This window comes from Gopherus evgoodei, chromosome 24 (genome assembly GCF_007399415.2).
Source record: "Gopherus evgoodei ecotype Sinaloan lineage chromosome 24, rGopEvg1_v1.p, whole genome shotgun sequence".
NCBI classification, from domain to species: domain Eukaryota; kingdom Metazoa; phylum Chordata; order Testudines; family Testudinidae; genus Gopherus; species Gopherus evgoodei.
This window is the reverse complement of record NC_044345.1, coordinates 4,668,389-4,688,940: the sequence shown is the minus strand read 5'-3', so window position 1 is coordinate 4,688,940 and position 20,552 is coordinate 4,668,389. Positions and strand designations below refer to the sequence as shown.

At 54.0% G+C, this 20,552-nt stretch overlaps 2 protein-coding genes across 2 annotated transcripts; one reads left to right on the top strand and one right to left on the bottom strand.

The window, feature by feature from the left end:
* Positions 1-699: 699 nt before the first annotated feature.
* GPATCH4 (G-patch domain containing 4) lies at positions 700-9,204 on the top strand. The gene is made up of 8 exons (XM_030541885.1): positions 700-781; positions 1,876-2,029; positions 2,726-2,799; positions 3,864-3,956; positions 5,265-5,372; positions 6,466-6,569; positions 7,422-7,472; positions 8,345-9,204. The coding sequence occupies exons 2-8, from the start codon at positions 1,951-1,953 to the stop codon at positions 8,739-8,741; spliced, it is 906 nt and encodes a 301-aa protein (XP_030397745.1). The 5' UTR covers positions 700-781; positions 1,876-1,950; the 3' UTR covers positions 8,742-9,204.
* Positions 9,205-9,308: 104 nt separating this feature from the next.
* Positions 9,309-17,404, bottom strand: NAXE (NAD(P)HX epimerase). Its single transcript, XM_030541886.1, has 6 exons — positions 17,167-17,404; positions 13,901-14,009; positions 13,273-13,383; positions 12,640-12,753; positions 11,527-11,674; positions 9,309-10,258 (listed from the first exon to the last, which is right to left on the bottom strand). Exons 1-6 carry the CDS (start codon positions 17,367-17,369, stop codon positions 10,056-10,058), a joined length of 888 nt encoding a protein of 295 aa, XP_030397746.1. The 5' UTR covers positions 17,370-17,404; the 3' UTR covers positions 9,309-10,055.
* Between the last annotated feature and the right edge of the window lie 3,148 nt (positions 17,405-20,552).

Below are 20,552 nucleotides of genomic sequence, written 5' to 3'. Positions count from 1 at the left end.
ATTCTAGAGAGGTTGAGTGGGGATGGGGCAGGAGGGGGGATAGGTGAGGGGAGAGGAGACGGTGGAGGGGGATAAGCTGCAGCATCATATTATCCGTATTGCAGCATTGCTTGTGGACCACAACCACAGATCAAAGCCAGGCCCTGCCTCAGCTTCCAGTCCAAGTAAGTAGCAACATGCAAGCAGATTTAGCTCACTGCCCAGGCATCTCAGCCTCCTTGTTCAGCTCAGCAAAATGCCACTTGCTGTTCGTGGGACATTTCTTTTTAACCTTTCTTCCAAAATTGCCTATGAAACAGCCCCCTCCCCTCTCCCCTGCTCCTTTGCCACTGGCAAAAGGGAAAACAAACCAAAGCCAAGGCAGGCTTTGTGGGAGGATGGTGTATGTTGATCTGTTTTGTATTTTGGTTTTATGCTGCAAAAAACCAAACCAATCCAAGTGAAACAACAATAAAGGTGTTTTTTTTCCTGGGGAAGTGGGGGGGGGGCACAAGTTTTCCCTCAATGTTTTATGGGAAATTTTCCACAGTGACTAGTTGCACTGGGACCAGATCAGCTGGGGCAATGGGATCCATGATGCAGGGGATGTGGGAGTGGAACATGCATTGCAGGGCAAGATCCCTGGAGGATTCAAACTCTATGGTTTAGACACTAGGGGCAATTTCTTCTCTATGGTTCATCACAAACCTAGAGCGGCAGGGGGGAGGTTTTACTTCCGGGAAGATGGCGGCCTCCATGCAGAGCTGGGCACGTGTCTGTGGGGAAGGAATCCGGTGTAACAGTGAGTGGCTGCATAGGGGGAGCCGAGGGGGCTGCAGACATCGGGGGCCCCTGGAGAGCTGAAGGGGGGGCTGGAGAGGGCTGGCTGGGGGGCTGGAGAGCTGAAAGTGGGGGGCTGGAGAGGGCTGGATGGGAAGCTGGGGTCTGAAGATGGGGGGCTGGAGAGGGCTGGATGGGGAAGTGGGGGGCTGGAGAGCTGAAGATGGGGGGCTGGATAGGGAAGTGGGGGGCTGAAGAGCTGAGGGTGAGGTGATGGAGAGGGCTGGATGTGGGGCTGGAGAGGTGAAGGAGAGGGCTGGATGTGGGGCTGGAGAGCTGAAGGTGGGGGGCTGGAGAGGGCTGGATGGGGATCCGGGGGGCAGGAGTGCTGAAGGGGGAGGGGGCTGGAGAGGGCTGGATGGGGAGCTGTGGGGCTGGAGAGTTGAAGGTGGGGGGTGGAGAGGGCTGGATGGGGAGCTGTGGGGCTGGAGAGCTGAAGGGAAGGCTGGAGAGGGCTGGATGGGGATCCGGGGGCTGGAGAGCTGAAGGGGGCTGGATGGAGAGTTGAAACCTGAGGGTGGGGGGCTGGTTGGATCTTTGGGGTGGGGGTTGGATGGGAATCCGGAGGATTGGGGAACTGGCATTGTTGGGGACGGAGAGCTAGTGGGGGGTATCTAGGGGGTCGGCGGGAATGGGGTGTGAAGGGTTGACTGCTGTACTTGGCTCCCCTTGTCTTGCTTTCCCTGGATTTGATCTCCCATTTGGAATAGGACAGATCAGTGTTGATGGGCAGTGGCCAACTGTTCACATGGGATGGGGGGCACTGGGTAGGACAGGTGTTGCCCTTCTGGTTTCTTGCTAAGAGCCCATTACAGAGGAGGTCAGTATCATTGTCCTCATTTTACAGATGGGAAAACTGAGGCACGGGGAAGTGAAATGGCTTGCCCATGGTCACACAGTAGGCTAGTGGTGAAATTGGGAATAGAGCCCAGGTTTTCTGAGTCCTGGTCCACTAGGCCACACTGCCTCTAGGCTTATAGGCCATTGGCAATGGGTGCTGCTCAATGCAAAAGGTCATTTCAGCATGTGTAATTATGTGCCACCTTCCTATGATAGAGTGATGCACAGGGAGGCCTTTAAGCTGCAGGGTTCAAGTAGCATCAAGCTTTAGAACAGCAACCTGACTCCATCATGAACGGCTCTCCCAAGAATAAGACCAGGGGGATGAAGTTTGCAGAGCAGCAGTTACAGAGACACGGCTGGAAACAAGGTACGGACTTAACACATCCAAAAACTAGGTGCACAGAATAATGATTGATCTGGAGGAGGTGGATCGGGAGCTCCTTTGTTTCCTGTCTCTTAATACAATTGAAATATGGCACATTCAAAACTGATACATGCAAATAACTTGTTCGTACAACATGCCATTGGACTGCAGAACTCCTTGCCACAAGATCATTGAGGCCCAGATTCAATGAAGGATTGAGTGTGTATGTAGACAATAAGAATGGCCAAAATTATAATCATGCTTCAGAGTTTAAGACAATCTTTGACTTATGAGGGTCAGGAGGAAACCTTGCCCAGGAACAGGTTATCCCAACAGTGCAGGGTTTCTTGCACTCTCCTCTGAAGCAGCTGGTGCTGGCCACTGTTGGGCACAGAACACTGGGTTAGGAGGATCTCAGTGCTGATCCAATCTGGTGATGTTTGTGCTCACAATTTGTGTCTCTTGGCTGCACTGGTTTTTCCATTTCGGTGCAAGGGGTCTGTTGGAGCTTTGTTCCTTTCTAGTGCCTGAACAATGTAAGAGGTTTATGGTTCTGCTGCTGGTTAGTCTTTCAGCTTAAGAAGCTGGGGCTTGTGTTTTTTGGATCAAGAGGTTGTGGTTTCGATCTCCACCTACGACCCCTCCAGGAGCCATTAATGTGGGAGAAGTCCTGCATTTATCTTGCTGTGCTCTCTCTAGGCAAAGGGCTGGGGAAGCAAGAGAACGGCATGTCTGAAGCCATCAAGGTGAAAGTGAAATGCGACACAGCTGGGGTAAGGAAGACCTGGGTCTGTACAAGCAAAACGTATCGTCAGTACCTCTAGGCCAGGGATAGGCAACCTATGGCACGCGTGCCAAAGGCAGCACACGAGCTGATTTTCAGTGGCACTCACACTGCCCAGGTACTGGCCACCAGTCCAGGAGGCTCTGCATTTTAATTTAATTTTAAATGAAGTTTCTTAAACATTTAAAAACCATATTTACTTTAAATACAATAATAGTTTAGTTATATATTATAGACTTGTAGAAAGAGACCATCTAAAAATGTTAAAATGTATTACTGGCACGTGAAACCTTAAATTAGAGTGAATAAATGAAGACTCAGCACACCACTTCTGAAAGGTTGCCGACCCCTGCTCTAGGCTGTATAATGCAGTTCTCCCTTGGCCTTATACGTAGGTGGAGTTCTCTGGGGGCTGGATGACTCCAGGGACCGTGAATAGGCTGTTTAGATCCTGCTCGTTTGCCATCTGGCTGCTCCTTGGGCCTGCATGGAATGAGGTTGATGGGTCTCAGCCCTGTTCCTAGTGGGGAAGGTCTGCTGAAATTGTGGGTTTGTCTTATTTTTCTTCCCTGCAAGATTTCTTTTGGGGTGTGTGGGGGCAATTGAGGCGATGAAGGCCCCTTCCGGGCCCCCTTTATTTCTGTCTTTCAAAGGCTCTCCTTGCCAAACCTGATGCCGTTCCATCAGCGCTGCTTCTGGATTGGCAAAAGAGAATCAGCTGCTCCTTCTCTCTGCTGCCTTCCCTCCCAGAGCTGGTTCTGCTGCCTTGGCCGCTCCCCCAGCCCCTGCTAGGCCAACAGATGGGATTGGCTTTAAACTGGCTTCCCCCTGGGCTGGGCTGTCCCACCCCATTGCCAGCCCAGGGCCCTCCCTTGCGCACACATATGCCTCAAGCTCCTTGAATGTCCCACACTTGCAAAAGCTCTTTGCTTTGTAAATAAAGGGGGACCTAGAGCCAAACTGGGTTGGGAAGGATCCCGACAGCTGTGTTGGATCAGCAGATCCTGATGGGGAGCAAGGCAGGGTTTTTTAACCTTTTTTTTTGCAACCCAGGTGGGTCACGACCCAGCAGAGCAGTTCACTTTCCATTGGTGGGATCACCTCTTCAACAAGTCGGCTGCGAACATCTCGGTGGAGGCTGGGCAGGTAAAGGGGGGGATTAGGGGTTGGGGGGATCAGGGAAGGCTGGACATCTTGATCTATGTGCTCAGAGCTAGATGGGATTGACGAAGAGCGGCCGTCGGAAGGCTACAGACGTGGTTGTATAGGAGACGCCCTCCCAGAACAAAGCTGGACCCTGCTCACTTCTCCAAAAGCACTTTGGGTGTTTTCCCTGGCCAAAGCTATAATGAATAGAGCTCCTGGAACTCGCCGTTCAGTGTGGCCAGTCCTCTGACATGAGGTCTGTTACAGCCCCCTGCTGCAGAGCCTGGCTCCTTAGCTCAATCTGGTGTGACTCGTGATTTTTGCTTGGGAGATCCCTGGTTCAGTACTGGTGGTGACTATCTCATATGTTCTTAAGGAAGATGCGTCACGGGCCTGATCTGACGAGATACTGGGCTTTACAAAAGGGGGCTTTACAAAGGGGGATCAGTATAGGCATCCCTTTTTTAAGGATGCGGAAACTGAGGCACAGACAGGTGCTATGATTTGTCCAGGGTCATGGTGCCAGAGCTAGGAGTGTAGGAGCTGGGAGTCCTGAGGTTCCACCTGTACCGTAACCACAAGACCATCCTTGGACCAGTAATCAGGAAAAACATTACAGTTGATTATTAATTTCCTTTCTGCCCACTGGTCCAAGGGTCTCATGTGGAAAGGTTCTGGGCTGGGTGGCAGGACACTGGCTTTCTCTTTTTTCCGCAGCCAAAGCTGTGCTGGCTCGGACATGGTGTTCTCCCTCTGGGAAACTGAGGCATGCAATCTCTAAAACAGAGCCGCTGATACCGAGCCACCTTGGCAAAGTGATTTGAGATTGAACACTCTCTTTTGCCATGATGCTAACAGAAAAACTCCAGAACCGTTAGGCAGCCGGTGTCCATCTTACTGAGTGGCGTTGTCTCCTTGCCCTCCGCCCCACACCCCCCCATGTGAGTGTATCCACCGGTCATCTCCTATCTCATACTTAGATTGGAAGCTCTTTGGGACTGAGACTGTTTCTTTGTTCTGTGTTTGTACAGCACCTAACACCATGGGGCCCTGGGCCAGGGCTCCTAGGCAGTACTGCAATACAGATATGAATACAAACACCTGTCAGGAATGGTCTGGTTATGACATAGTCCTGCCAGAAGTGCAGGGGATGGGACTAGATGACCTCTTGAGGTCCCGTCCAGTCCTGCACTTCTACGGTTCTGTGATTAACAGTATGTAAATGTGAAATATGGAGCACGTAATTAAACTAACTAGTGGCTGTTGTGAGGCCTGGCTGATCACACAGTGCCTGTTTAAATCTCCCAGGATGGTGTCCAAATGAAAAAGCTCTCTGAGCAGGATGGGGAGATCAGCAACAAGAAGCCCCGCAAAGCACCCAGTGCCAGGAACATGCTGTATGGCCGCTTTGTGAAGGTAACAGGGTGTGCGGGTCGGTGTTCAGGAGTCCCCTTCGCTGCAGATAGGCTCCTGCGCTTTTGGCTATAACATCTTGCATTTCTGTACTGCCGTCTATCCTGAAAGATCCTACCACTAGACACATGCTTCAGCCGCTGCTGAACTGCAGCCACCTTTGGAGTGAAACGAGCCAACTGTCCGGCAGCGCATAGTGACGCTGCACAGGGATTGCCCACCCCGTGTTGAAATGCAGCCCCCTCTGGGGTGGAGTGTGGTAGCGTATAAGGATGCAGCATAGAGTTCGCTCACAGAGCTCTGAAATGCCGCTGCCTCTGGGGTAAAACAGGGCAGAAGTCTGACAGCACATAGCAACGGTGAACAGGGATCATGCTTCCTGTGCTGAAATGCAGTTGATTCTGGGGTCTGACCTCCTGGATAACCAAGGCCAGAGAACTGCCCCATAGTCATTGCTGGGGCAGATCTTCCCATCTTGATTTAAAAACTGCCCGTGATGGAGACTCTCCCACACCCCTTGGTAAATCGTCCCAGTGGGTAATGACTCTCTGTTCAAAAGGTACACCTTATTTCCCGTCTGAGCTTGTGTAGCTGCAGCTTCCAGCCGTTGGCTCATCTTAGACCTTCCTCTGCTAGATGGAAGAGCCTCTGATTAAGTATTTGTTCCCCATGTAGATACGTATAGACTGTGATCCAGTCATCCTTTGCCCTTCTCTCTGTTACACTAAATAGGTAGACTCAAGCAGCTCAGTCACACATGGGACATTTTCTAATCCTTTAATCATTCTTGCGGCTCTTCTCTGAACCCTCTCCAATTTCTCACCACCCATCTTGAATTGTGCATAGATGTGGGGATGGAGAAACAGGCCCAGAAAGAGACCATTGCTTGTGTCCAAGGCTACCCAGAGAGGCAGAGCTGGGGATGGAACGCAGGAGTCCTGCCTTTCAGTCTAATCTGCAGCGCTACCCCTCTGGACTAATGCGACCCCTACTCCCCCACCCTCCCACTAGCTTTCCCTACACCTGCAGCACAGACCGTGGGTGGTGGGGGTGTCTCCAGCACGGTGATTTCTGACTGCACCTGTCTCTGTCCCAGGCAGCCACGCTGACGGCAGGAGGGGAGGAGCCAACGGAGCAGGTTTCCACCTCTGAGAGCAGCGAGGACGAGGAGGAGAAACTGGACCTGTCTACTGCTAGGAAGTAAGTGCCCAGCCGGGCGTGGGGGCAGGGAGCGGCTGTTCTTAGCCTCTGGGCTGGGCCACATGCTAAAGGCACTGGCCATGGGACACATCTCTGCTCAGAGGGCCAGATCTTGTGAGAACAGACTGGACCCCAAGGAGGTTGGGGGCGGGACAGTCCTACTCTGATCTGATTCCACAGTAGTCCCTGTGACTGCTGTGTTGTCATCCCATGGCTAGCTGATCTCCCTTGTCTCAGAGCTGTTGTTCCCCCCACATCTGTCCTCAGCAGTGCAGCAGGAGTCCTTGTGCCGCATGCAAGGAGGGGGGGTCAAGATCCCTGATGGGTCTTCCTCCCCACCCCGACTTGGCAGAGAGCTCAGGGTTGTCTGGGGACTGAACCATTTCTCTGGGGGAGTGGAGGACTTGGCTTCTTGGTGGCCCCCTAGGAGCAAAATGGCCAGTTCTCCCCTCCTCGCTGGGACTTGCAAGCAGTCCCTTTCTGTCCAGTAGGGGCGGGATGGGACACAGTGCGAGCCCATGGGCCCGCTGAATTGAACAGCATGGGGAGCATGCCCTGATTACCCCCATCCCAGCTTTGCTGGCAGCTGCAGTGGGGCAACCTTCCCCACCCACCAGCCAGCCTCTAATTCATTCAGTCCTGGGGACAATTGGAAAACAGGGAATGCCTGGTTTCCACTGGGGGAATCTCTTCCCCGCTGTTGCCTTGTGCATATCGCAGGCGGCAGTGTCCTAAGCTGCTCCCTCCCCTTGGATATACAGCTCGGCCTACAGAAGCACTGCGGCGCACGACCCCTCTAGCATTAGCATCCCAGGGATCCCTGCTGCAAAGTGTCTTGTCTCTCTCCCCCAGGCTGACAGATGAGGAGCTGGTCCGAGTCTGCGGCGGCCGCACCGCACACAAGTAAGTGGGCGGAAAGACATCGCTAGTGTCGGCTTGGAACGCCACCTCCTCCCCCTTCTCCCTATTGCACCAGGATCCCTTCCAGCCCTGGTGCCTTCCATTTATCCAGCATGGTGCTGGGGGAGTTCCACTGAATGACCTGCCTTTCCTGCAGCTCAGGTGGACTTTTAAGGGTCTTGGACTATAGCCTCCCGGGCTGGGGGAACTATCCAAAGCAGGCTGAGCTGGTGGGGGGTGGTTCTGTTTGATTGCACATCTCAGGAACCCGTCCCCACCTCTGAGTGCGGTGGGAGCGTGGGGCTGGAGCTCAGACTCTGTGTGCTGCCCCTGGTGGTATATTGCCCCAGCTCCCTGCTAACAAGGAGGCCCTGCCAGAACCACCTGTTCTAACCCATCCGACACTTCAACACACAGAATACCAGGGTTGGAAGGGACCTCAGAAGGTATCTAGTCCAACCCCCTGCTCAAGGCAGGACCAGTCCCCAGACAGAGCTTTGCCCCAGGTCCCTAAATGGCCCTCTCAAAGATTGAACTAACCGTGGATTTAGCAGGCCAATGCTCAATAGCCACTGAGCTATCCCTCCCCCTTTGGCCCTCCTGCTTTGCTAGCCCAACCTGGGGAATAGCTGGAGTCCAGTTAAGGCCCAAGGAAGGGGGGTGTGGCTGCCACAGACACTAGAAAACAGGCTAGTCCCCAACATCCCGAGGCAGCCAGTATCCAGCTGAGAGTCTGTCGGACACAACTGTAGCGGAAGTGGGGAGGATACATGGCAGGGCTGACTTACGAGAGGGCGGTTGCAGGTCTCCCAGGCCTAGGCACAATCTCTTCTCAGGCTGTCATTAACCTGCCCTGTCTGGTGCGTTCTTCCCAGGGGAGCCCGTCACGGTCTGACCATGAGTGCCAAGCTGGCCAGGCTCGAGGAGCAAGAGCGAGCCTTCCTGGCTAAGTACGGCCAGGAGGCGGCTCCCAGAGGTGGCGCCCCAGAGCGTCAGCAGGAGGCAGCGGCAGGTACCTCTGCCCCGGAAAGCAGCAACCCGGCTGAGAGGCAGCAGAAAGCCAAGAAGAAAAAGCGGAAGAGATCCAAAGAGAGGGGGGGTTGTGCCGAGGAGGAGGGGAGGCAGGCCAGGAAGAGGAGGAAGAAGAAGGAGGAAGTGGTGGAGGGTTTGGAGAACGAGTTGCTGGACTCAAGGGAGCAGCCCGAGGGGAGGAGGGACTGGGACAGTCCCAGGGAAAGGGCCAAAAAGCAGAAAAAGAGGAAGGTGCAGTGAACGAGGGCTCATCCTGTTTGAGGGGGGTGCCACCCGCAGGCCTGCTATGGACCCGCTGCACATTCATCTGCTGGGCCTCTTCCCAGTCACTCTGCAACCGCTCTTAGCCCCCTTTGGCTGCAGGGGTTAACGGGCCTGCCCCTTACCCAAGGGGGCCGCTCTGCACACAGGTACCTGGCTGGAAAGACATGGCTAGTGTCCGACTGCTGGAAAAGAGCCACTGGGGAGTTTATAGCCGGGGTGGTTTTTTTTTCTCCTCCGGGATCTAACCCTGATGCTGCTGGAGCCCAGCCGGAAGCAGATGCTCTTAGGGCTTGTTCACACAGCAGATTACGGCGTGAGGCTCTTTCAGTGCATTGCAGCAGCGTCCACACGGGACGTTACTCTGCAGCAGCTTCACCGCACAGTAACGGCTGTGTAGACAGACCCTTTGACCTCAGACAAGGCGGAGCGGAGACGAAAAATACCACTCAGCACTGAGCACGGCTCTGCCTTGCAAGGGAATCAGCTGATCACGCCACTTGTGAATATGTCAATTCTCCAGCTTTTGTATCATTAGAAATCCCATTTCTGGCTATTGCTTCCCATCAGCGGTTGCAACCTCAGTAATTGCGGGGAGAGTTTTGCTGCAGACTTCAGGGGGCCAGGGTTTCACCCACGGTATGTTTGCAGCATGGGTCAGTTGCATAAGAATGGATGGGAAGAGGGGAAAGGAAAGGCCAATTCAGAGTGATTTTTAGTGTCAATAAATCTTTTATTGCAGAGAAAAGGTGGATTTTATATACACATCAGAGGTCGCTACAGCTGGAAAGCCCATGGAACGCAGGCCCTTCCGTGTGTAGTATATTAAACAGAGTTAGCGTCAGAGCTCCCTTCCTAGACCCACCTGTAACTCCCAACAAATACACCCTCACCCTTAATGAACTTTAACCCTTCGGTTCTGATCCAAAGCCCACGGAAAGCCGCCCGCTGACTGCAAAGGGCATTGAGTCAGACCAAGCACAATCCCCAGCACCTGTGTGCCGACCACAGCTGGCTTTGCACACACCAGGCAGAGCTATGTCGGGGATTTCCTAGCACCAAACAAGGTGCTGAGCGCCCCCACCCATCAGATCAGCGCAAGTCAAAGGCGCTTTGCAGAACCAGGCCCTGCTTGTGCAGCACAGCTAGCCCCCACCCCTACTAACCAGCAACGCCCCCCCTCCAACGCCTAATTGATTCAGTCAAACACTGGGCAGGACTTGTCTCTGCTTCACAATCCAATACCCCCCTCTCGTTCAGATTTTGGATAAAGCCGATCCTGCCTGGCCCCGGCTAGGGTAACTGCAGGATGCAGTCAGTCTCGGGGTATGGTGGCAGATTAAGTGAGTATTTTTGCTGCAGAGCCATTGGCACAAACCTGCCCCCCAGGAAGTGATAGCGGCCAGCAAAATGCTGCGCAGCCTTCTTGGGGGCAGTGAGAGAAATGAGCATGTCGGGCTGGATGCCGTCAGGGCTGCCTTTCTCCACGTCCCAGCCTGAAAAAAACCAAGGGGGAGCCAGTTAGCTAAGTAAGTCTCACTCCAGGCAAACACCCTCCCATGTCTGAAGAGCTTCCCTGACGTGACTCGTAAGAGCGTTACCAGTTCCCCATGTAATATGCACAGCTCAATTCTCTTGCCAATCTACAGTGGTGGAACAACTCCCAGAATGTCTCTTCTTTGCATTACAGGAGCACCTAGAAACCCCTGCTGAGATCAGGGCCCACTGTACTAGGTGCTGCAGAAGAGTGAGGGAGAGAAAAAGGATTTACTCCTATTTTATAGCTGGGGAATTGAGGCATGGAGAGATCTGCCCACGGTCACATGGAGCTGGGACTTGGGAGCCTGCTTTTCCTGAGTCCCAGTTCAGCACAGTAACCTCACGCTGACTAACAAGACAGCTGACAAAGCAAATACCAGCTGACGCAACAAAGCCAGCTTGTGAATTCACTCACAGGGCACAAGCTGGCAACAGTCAAGAAGGAATTCTCACTTTCCCTGCCCTACCAGCACTGCCCACTGACCAAGTGTGTTATAGAGTCATAGACTTTAAGGTCAGGGACCATTATGATCATCTAGTCTGACCTCCTGCACAATGCAGGCCACAGAATCTCACCCACCTACTCTTGTAACAAACCCCTAACCTATGTCTGAGCTATTGAAGTCCTCAAATTGTGGTTTGAAGACCTCAAGCTGCAGAGAATCTTCCAGCAAGTGACCCGTGCCCCATGCTGCAGAGGAAGGGGAAAAGCCTCCAGGGCCTCTGCCAATCTGCCCTGGAGGAAAATTCCTTCCCAAATATGGCGATCAGTGAAACCCTGAGCATGTGGGCAAGACTCACCAGCCAGCACCCAGGAAAGAATTCTCTGTAGTAACTCAAATCCCACCCCATCTACCATCCCATCATAGACCACTGGGCATACTTACCTGCTGATAATCAAAGATCAGTTGCCAAATTAATTGCTAAAATTAGGCTATCCCATTATACCATTCCCTGAAGCCTCTGGCACTGGCCCCAGCTGGGGACTGGGATTTGGCTGGCCCAATGAGTTTAAATTGATAGTACAAATCTTCACAGCAGAAGCCTGGGATAATCCAGCAGGTCTGCTGCTGTCCCGACCAGTGACATCTCTGCAAAGCTCAGCATGTCACCATGACCTCAGAGGCCCACTAGGAACATAACAACCCTGCTGATGCAGCCAATGTGATTGAGAGAAAAGTTAACAGATGCCAAAGGGTCCGGACAGCGCTGGAACAGAACGAACCGGAGGGGATATCGATGCTGGCGACGGGGACGGTGACTTGCTCCAAGGTCCTGAGGATGCTGCCGAAAGGTTCCCGCACGGCTCCCTTGAAGCTGAATCCAAAAATAGCATCCACCACCAAGCCATACAGCTCATCAGTCAGCATAGCCTGCAGGCAAATGGGTCAGCAGCTTAAAACAGCAGGATCCCACCTACCCACCCTCCCCGGCACATGCACACTACAGAACATATCTAGGCAAGGGACATCAAGTTCCAGCATCTCCAGCGGGGCCAGATCCTGGTCTCAGACTAGCGTAAATCTGGAGTAACTGCATGGATTTACACTGGGGAGGGGCTGAGCTCAAGCCAGGTAAATCCGGGGTGACAAGCTAAATACAAAGGGCCTTAGTCTAACCTCACGTGTGTAAAGCAGGAGTCGCTCCACTGACATAAGACTGGCGTACGGGAGAGGAGGATCAAGCCCAGTATCTTTGTAGGAGGAGAACACGGCTACGCCAGTGTCAACACACCGACTTCAGTGGAGTGACTCCTGATTTACACCAGGGTAACGGAGCAGACTGCAGCCCAGTCATTTACACACCCCCTCCCTGTTCTCCAGATAATTCAGTGGCAGCACCAGGCACATTTGTCAGGGATACAGGGGACGCCCAGACGCTGTGGCGATAAGCACCACAGAGATGCCCACGAGCAAGTAATAAACCCACATTGCTCATTTCCATTGTAACTGGATTTACTGGTACTGCAGTGGCGCCTGAGAGCCCCGTCATGGAGCAGCTCCCCAGCGTGTTAGGTGCTGTAGAAACCCAGGACAAAGAGACGCTCCATCCTGTAGTCTTTCCCCTTTGACACCTCGCTTCCCTTCTTCCTTGAGATCCCAAAGCACTTGGAGAATATTAATGATTTAACCTTGCTACAGGAAGTCAGCCTAGGCCATCGCAATAGGCTTCAGAATCGAACCTAGAGGAGAAAACCAACTCTTGGTCTGCGTCTGGCACATGAGCCTCTCTCCCCTATTTTGTGCAGTGAGGCGTATACAACCGAAGCCATGAAATGGACCAAGACAGGACGAAAGTAACTGCTGGATATTCTAGGTCTACCGGCCATGCGCCCTACCTCTGACGGGAACTCCGAGAGAAAGGGAATGTCCATCTTCTGGCACTGAGTCGTCAAGCCTTCAAACAGAGCTTTGCTGGGCCGCTTGGGGTAATGCACACTCGGCTCGTAGCCCTGCAGGGACAGAACAATTCCAAGCGACGCCCCAGTGTGGTCACCGGGGCTGATTCCCAGCACAGACCCACAGCTAGTGTCACCTGCCTGGGGCTTGGATGTCTCAGGTCAAACACACACCACACACTTCAGCCTCCTCTCTGTCCCTATGGTTCCCCTAAGCGCCTCCTCTTTCCTAGTTCCCTCTCCTGTCCAGAGCTACACCCTTGTGCCCAGGGCCGACCAAGCACCCTGGTGCACAGTGTGTCAGCAGAACTTCACCCAGGGCTGCTCGCTGAAAAATCCGTATGCGAGGAAAGGAGGCTGGTCCATCCTAAAGGAACAGGCCCCCTAAGGAACATCTCAGCCAAAGAGCTAAGAGCTGAATGGAGCAGGGAGGTTCCCGGGCATCATCTGGCTCACTCCGGCAGGAGTGTATATGCGTGCAGGATGCTTGCTCGGCTGCTGCCTTTGCTGTATCTGCTCTGGGCAGAAAGGACTTGAGCTCCAGGGCTGGCACATTTTGCCAGCATTACTCACAAACATCTTCAGGTGCCTGGCACAGACCAAGCCGTCCCCTCCGTTATTCCCCGGGCCACAGACGATCAGCACCGCGGGTGGGCTTTTGGTGAAGGAGCTGGGTGGATAGGCCTGCGCGGGAGAAAAGAACAGGCTTCAGTTAAACAGCACAACAGGCCATTAGTAGGAACAGTTAGGGGTAGCAGGGATCGGAGCCCTGTAGCCGACCACAGAGAGATGCGCTGATAACGACACCTCCAAGGTATCTGTGCTGCTTGCCAAAAGCTCAGATAACGATGTACCCTGCCATGCTGTCTAGCTGGCAGCCTCCACCCCAGAGGTGGCTGCATTACAGTGGCCTGCATGCCCACGTGTGTGAGAGAGAGGGAGAGATGATCCTGCTGTGTTTAGTCTGATGCTCTGGGATGGCAGATACAGCCTTATAAACCTGGGAAGCTGCTTCCCAGGGCAAACTGATCTAAGAACCTCATTTACAACCCTGGATCGATCACTTGCAGGAGCTGCAAGGGGCCACGCTGCTACCTTCAGGGCCTGCACAGAGCTCCCTCCCCTCCCTGGACGGTCATGGCTGGATTGGGACAGGCGGGGCACCTCGAGAGCAGGGGGAACCCAGGTGTGCAGTGCTCACCTTGGCAATGGCCGTCGCACAGCTCAGCCCCGCCAGCTCCATGAGTTGGTCGACGCTGAACTTGTACTCCGTGAAGAGCTCTTGATCGATGGCTTGTGCTTCCTCCTGGCTGAGAGGAGAAGCAAACGACATGAGCCACCGGGCGTGTGTGATTGAAGGGCTCGTCTTTGCTGCCGTTAGCACAGGTGCTGCCTCTCAGCAGCTAACAGGACCACCCGGCTCACACCGCCCCTCGAGAGCAGCTGGTCCTCCAGTACCATCCCGCAGTTCCCCCTGTGCAGCCCGAAAGGACAGGCAAGATCCCCCACAAGGCGCTGGGAAGGAATTCAGAGAGCAGCTCAGCTCCCTGCAGCGCTAAGGAGCCTGGCAGACTTTGCATCACCCATGAGCGAGCAGCACCCGCGTGGGCACCGCCATGCAAGGGTTATTTTGCACTGTGGCTGCTCTCACTTGAGCGAGGCTGACCCAAGAGGAGTCACAGATCACTCCAGCTCAGGGGTCGGCAACCTCTGAGAAGTGGTGTGCCAAGTCTAAGTTAATTTAAGGTTTCGCATGCCAGTAATACATTGTACATTTACAGAGGCTGGCGGACAGAACCCCAGACTGGCAGTGGGCTGAGCGGGGCCAGCGGCCAGGAGCCCGGCTGGCAGGGGCCGATAGACAGAGCCCCAGACCAGCAGTATGGGCAGCAGATGGAACCCCAGACAGTCTGGGGTTCCGTCCGCCAGCTCCTGCCAGCCGGGGTCCTGGCCGCCGGCCCTGCTCAGCCTGCTGCTGGCCTGGGGTTCTGTCCATCCAGGCAGGCAGCAGGCTGAGGGGGAAGCTGCCGGGACCCCAGCTGGCAGCAGAGTGCCACTAAAAATCAGCTAGTGGGCTGCCTTTGGCACACGTGCCACAGATTGCTGACCCCTGCTCCAGCTAATTTTGCAGTGAAGCCAGGCCGTAAGTTACACATGTAACAGCTCCACTATCCCAATCACCGCAAGTATCATCCACCATCCCTGGCTCACTCGCATTCTCTCCTGATTTACATCCTGCCTATCTTCCTCGGGATCTCCACCATCAAATGTCTTGACACTGCTGGGGTGTGCCTAGCGCAGGGGTTCTCAAACTTTGGTAGTGGTGACCCCCTTCACATAGCAGGCCTCTGAGTGCGACCCCACTTATAAATGAAAAACACTTTTTAATATATTAACACCATTATAAATGCTGGAGGCAAAATGGGATTTGGGGTGGAGGCTGACAGCTCACGACACACACACACAGTTTGAGAACTCCTGGCCTAGCATTTCCCAACTGGCTCTTGCTGAGATCAGAGGCCCATAGGAATAACAGAGCTGGTTGGAAATCTTCCAACAGAACGTTTTTCTGTTGGGAAAAATGCTGATTCGGAGACACCGGAGTATTCTGTGGGAATGTACCAACGCTGATATTTTGCCTGGGAAGTGATCAAAATGTTTCCTTTGAACTTTACCCTTTGCACTTTCATATGAAAATGTACAAATTGAATCATCTTTGTGGGAACATGAACTGTTTCAAGGAGGGCGACAGGAAATCTTTTGGAATATTTCATTTTGCAAAAAAAGGCCAAGACTTCTATTTGGGTTAAAAACGAAGTCTTGGCATTTCCCACAGGATGCGAATTCCAGGTATTGACCGATTCTAATTAACAACCCCCATATGAACACACACGTCTGTTTCCTTCACACTCGTGGAGTATTGCACCTCCAGCCTGACTGTGTCATGATCACTGATCCAGCCATTCCGGCCACCTGGCTCTGGCCCTGCCAGCCCTGACCACTCGACTCTCTGGAGATCGGATCAACGGGCCCAGCATCCCGTCCCTGGCAACAATCGAGCTTCAGACGCCGGTGGAATGCCACATGCACTGAGGCGTGAGTCGAATCCCGGCCTAACCCCGCCGAGATCCAGGTGCTGCTCCAGTTACCCGGACACTCAGCTTTTATGTTCCCTTTCATAACAGGGATAAGCTGCTCCAGGGAGCCACTGTCTCAAGGGGCATCGCCTCCTCAGGTGACAAAGGCACCCAAAGGTCGGACGGGCTAGACGAAGCCGCCTCTTTACCCCCAGTGCTGAAGCCAGGCCACTGATCTGCAGGGAGCTTTAGTGCCTCAGGCCTGGGAGTTCGTTTTACCAAACTAAAAGCAAAGGCAAAGGCAATTTAAAAAGGCCAGTAGCAGGGGTTACTCGGGGCCCAGGGGTGAGGACGGAGAGAGAATCACACTGCACAGGTACAAATAGGGGTGTTTTCATCCCGAGTCTCCATATTTTAAACTAGTTTTAAGACTTTTTCTCTCCAACCAGCAACCACCTATGACACCCCCCCCCTTCTCTCAGTCCCTGACAAATGGGCTATTCCCCATCTCCGAAAAGTGCCCCAGGTCCCTGCAGAACCCCCACTATCCTCCCTCATTTCCCCATCCCCTGCAGTACAACCACCTCCCTCAGCTCCTCTCCTGGTGCCCTGCAGCACTCCCTCCCCCTCCAGCCCCATTTCCTCTCTCCTCTACTACAGCCCCCTATTTCCCTCCCCCTCCAGCCCCATTTCCTCTCTCCTCCCCTGCAGCCTCCCATTTACCCTCTCCTCCCCTCAGCCCCCCATTTCTGCCTGTAGCCCATTTCCCCTCTTCCCCTGCAGCCCCCCATTTCCCCCTACAGCCCCCCATTTCCCATCTCCTCTCCTGCAGCACTCCCTCCCCCTCCAGCTCCCCATTTCCCCTCTCCTCTCCTGCAGCACTCCCTCCCCCTCCTGCCCCCCATTTCCCCTCTCCACTACTACAGCCCCCCCATTTCCCTCCCCCTCCAGCCCCATTTCCCCTCTCCTCCCCTCAGCCCCCCATTTCTGCCTATAGCCCATTTTCCCTCTTCCCCTGCAGCCCCCCATCTCCTCCTACAGCCCCCCATTTCCCCTCTCCTCTCCTGCAGCACTCCCTCCCCCTCCAGCTCCCCATTTCCCCTCTCCTCTCCTGCAGCACTCCCTCCCCCTCCAGCCCCCCATTTCCCCTCCCCCCTGAATCCCCCTCCCCCTACAGCCCCCTCACAGCCCCCCATTTCCTCCTCCCCCTTCAGCCTTCTCCCCCTACAACCCCATTTCCCCTCTCCTCTGCCGCAGCCCCCTCCCCCTACTGCCCCCCATTTCCTATTTCCTCCCAGCAGCCCCCTCCCGAATTTCCCTCCCCAGCCCTTTCCCCTGCAGCCCCCCCCGCAGGCTCCCTCCCCGTGGCGGGGGCAGGACCGGGGGCTACCTGAGGTACTTGACCCCGCTGCGCCCCGGGTTCTGCATGGCGCTGCTGCTGCGCCCCCGACCTGCGCCCCAGATCCCCGCTGCGCCCCAGATCCCCGCAGGAGGCCCCCGCTGGACCGGGCAGCGCCCCCCGCCCGCCGCCACCAGCCGAGAGCCCGAAGAGACCAGCAGGCCGAGCCCCAGCAGCGCCCTGAGCCCGGACATCCAGCTCCGGCTGCAGCCGTCCAGCCTCGCTCCGCTCCGCCCCGGAGCGCACGGAGCAGGCGCTGCGCACAGGCGCCCCGGCGTGGGGGTGGATCCCGGAGCCTGGGCTGGGCACTGGGCAGGGAGTCAGGACTGGAGCCGGACCTTGCTCCGGCTCTCTGCACCCCTCCGGCGCGGCACCCGGCGGTGCAACCCCCCTGTGGGACCATGCAGCCCCCTCGGGCTCTGCAAAGCTCGCTGAAGAGACAGGCCCCACCGGCAGCGCCTGAATCTTCCTCTGAATCCACCAGCCCCTCTGAATACACCAGCCTCTCAGCCTCTGAATCTACCAGCCCCTCTGAATATATCAACCCCTCAATCTCTGAATCTACTAGCCCCTCTGAATATACCAGCCTCTCAGGCTCTGAATATACCAGCCCTTCTGAATATACCAGCCCTTCATCCTCTGAATATACCAGCCCTTCTGAATATACCAGCCCCTCATCAACCTCTGAATATAGCAGCCCTTCTGACTATACCAGCCTCTCAGCCTCTGAATATACCAGCCCTTCTGAATATACCAGCCCCTCATCAACCTCTGAATATACCAGCCCTTCTGAATATACCAGCCCCTCTACCTCAGCATATGGATATACTTCTGAATATACCAGTTCCTTTGCCTCTGGATATGCAAGCTCCCCTGCTGCCAGGAATACAAACACGCCTGAATATGCAAGCCCTGGTCTCTCTGGGTATGCATCCTCTGGATATGGGAGCCCTGCTGCCCATGGATACAAAAACCTTTCCACAACTGGCAATGCAAATGTCTCTGGCTATGCAGACCCTACAGCATCTGGCCATGCAAGCTTCCCTGCCTCTGGATATTCTAAGCCTCTGGATATGGGAAATCCATCTGAATATGGGAACCTGTCCAGCCTAGACTATGAAACCCCTACAAAACACACAGGGCTTGTGAGGCTCAGCACGTGTAGTGCCCTCAGAAGGTGCAAGGGGGATTGTATGTGCTGGAGTGATAAGAAAAAGCAATAAAGACCCAATGGAATATACATGTGATGCTTTAAAGGGCAGGTGTCTTACGGCTCGGCATCATGTGTGTGCTTAAACTTGGGCTTGACTCAGACTGTGACCTTCCGAGCAAATGAAAAAATATTTCCAGCGAGCCTGATTGAAATGTTAAAAGGGACATTGTCAGGGTTACAAAAGTGATACAGTAAATAAAAGCCACAAATATCCTATATGTGGGTGCCAGTAATGTATAAGGTTATTCAAACGGAGTTGTGAAACCATCTAATTCACTTTCCACCGCAGATGTAGTTTGCTTTATTTTCTTGCTCTTCATTCATCAGGGCAAATGGAAACAGACTAAGGCCTTGTTGTTGCAGGCAGATCCTGTGGTGGTGAGGTTGTGCATGGATGGATCTAACTATTATCATTTGTATCAAGGTACCACACAGAGGCCCTGACCAAGATCAGGGCTGCATTGTCTTGGGTGCCAGCTAGATGCATAGTCAGAGACACACCGTGGCCCACTCTTCCCATTTTACAGAAGGAAGCTGAAGCACAGAGAGATTAAGTGATTTTCCCGAGGTCACCCAGGGAGACAGTGTCAGAGCCAGGCCTTGACCCTACATCACCTGAGTCCCAGATCAATCTCTTAATCACAAGGTTAGGATTTGGATGTAGGAGACCATCCCTGCAACTTGTTTTGTGCAGGACACCTTTGTGTTGTCAGTGGGACTCCAGATCTTCTACTGGGACCCCATATCAGGGGCTTAGTCAATTTCATTTTTGTATCTAGTCAGTATCTTGTCAGTTTCACCTCCCTGCCTGCCACCTGCTGTAGGAAAAGGCTGCAGTGTTTGAGTTGCAGGGACTGTTCACATCCAAGCACAATAAAAGTGATACGAATAAAAATAAATTATATGTTAATTTAGGTTTTGTAAAACTTCTTTTTTTTAACAACCCTTGTGTTTATGTGACTATGAGTGAGATGACAGGGCCTGATGTACTAAAACCAATTGGCTTCAATGGACTGTTTTGGTTCAGGTATGAAATCACACCTTGCGATGACCCAAGAGCTAATAACCTGAATCTGAACCTTCTGGAACCTTTGAGGGTGAGAGGGTTCAAAACTCCCAATTCCGTGGTTTCTAATCACCGCGAAACCACATCGAGTGAAACTCCTTCATTCTAGGAGAGGGAACCTTTATCATGGCCTGAGGAGAGAACTCAAATGAGGATGTTCCCTCTCCAAAGCCATGATCCTACAAGCATGTGCGTGACTTTATTCTTGTGAGTAGTTCCATTAAAGTCCATGGGATCATCCATGCAAGTAAAGTCACACACCTGTTTAAGCATTTGCAGGACTGGGGCCTTTATGCATGAAGTGTTAAGGTTCTTAAACAAGTCTAAGGGGAGGAACCACAGGGCCACAGAACCCACTGATTTCGGGGGACTGTACCTATTGGGTGTCTGGGAAGTGGGCGGGCAAAGCCCGCCCACTGCTAAAGGATCCTCCCCCAGCCTAAGGGGAGGAACCACAGGGCCACAGAACCCACTGATTTCGGGGGACTGTAGTGGGGCAGTCACCCTGCTCGGGCTCAGAAAGAGTTCATCTATTGGGTGTCTGGGAAGTGGGCGGGCAAAGCCCGCCCACTGCTAAAGGATCCTTCCCCAGCCTAAGGGGAGGAACCACAGGGCCACAGAACCCACTGATTTCGGGGGACTGTACCTATTGGGTGTCTGGGAAGTGCTAAAGGATCCTCCCCCAGCCTAAGGGGAGGAACCACAGGGCCACAGAACCCACTGATTTCGGGGGACTGTAGTGGGGCAGTCACCCTGCTCGGGCTCAGAAAGAGTTCAAAGCTGGCCCTTGGAGAGGGTTGGGGCTGAAAGCAGCCGAGGGAGGCTGATTGGATTGGCAGCTGCAGGTGTGGCCACACCCAGTTAGGTCCAGCTGGCCCTGATAAAAGGGTTGGGAGCTAGGCAGTGGGAGTCTTAGTCCAGCAGTGGAGTGGAAGGGACCTGGCTAGAGAAGGGTATCCTCAAACAGAGCAGTGCTGGTGAAGGACAGGCTGAGCTGGGGAACTCTGGCCAGGTGAGTCCCCAGGCCAAAGGGGCCTGTGGTGGTATGGAGGCTGCAGCAGTGCGGCCAGGAAAAGATAGCAGGTCCAAGCCTCTTGC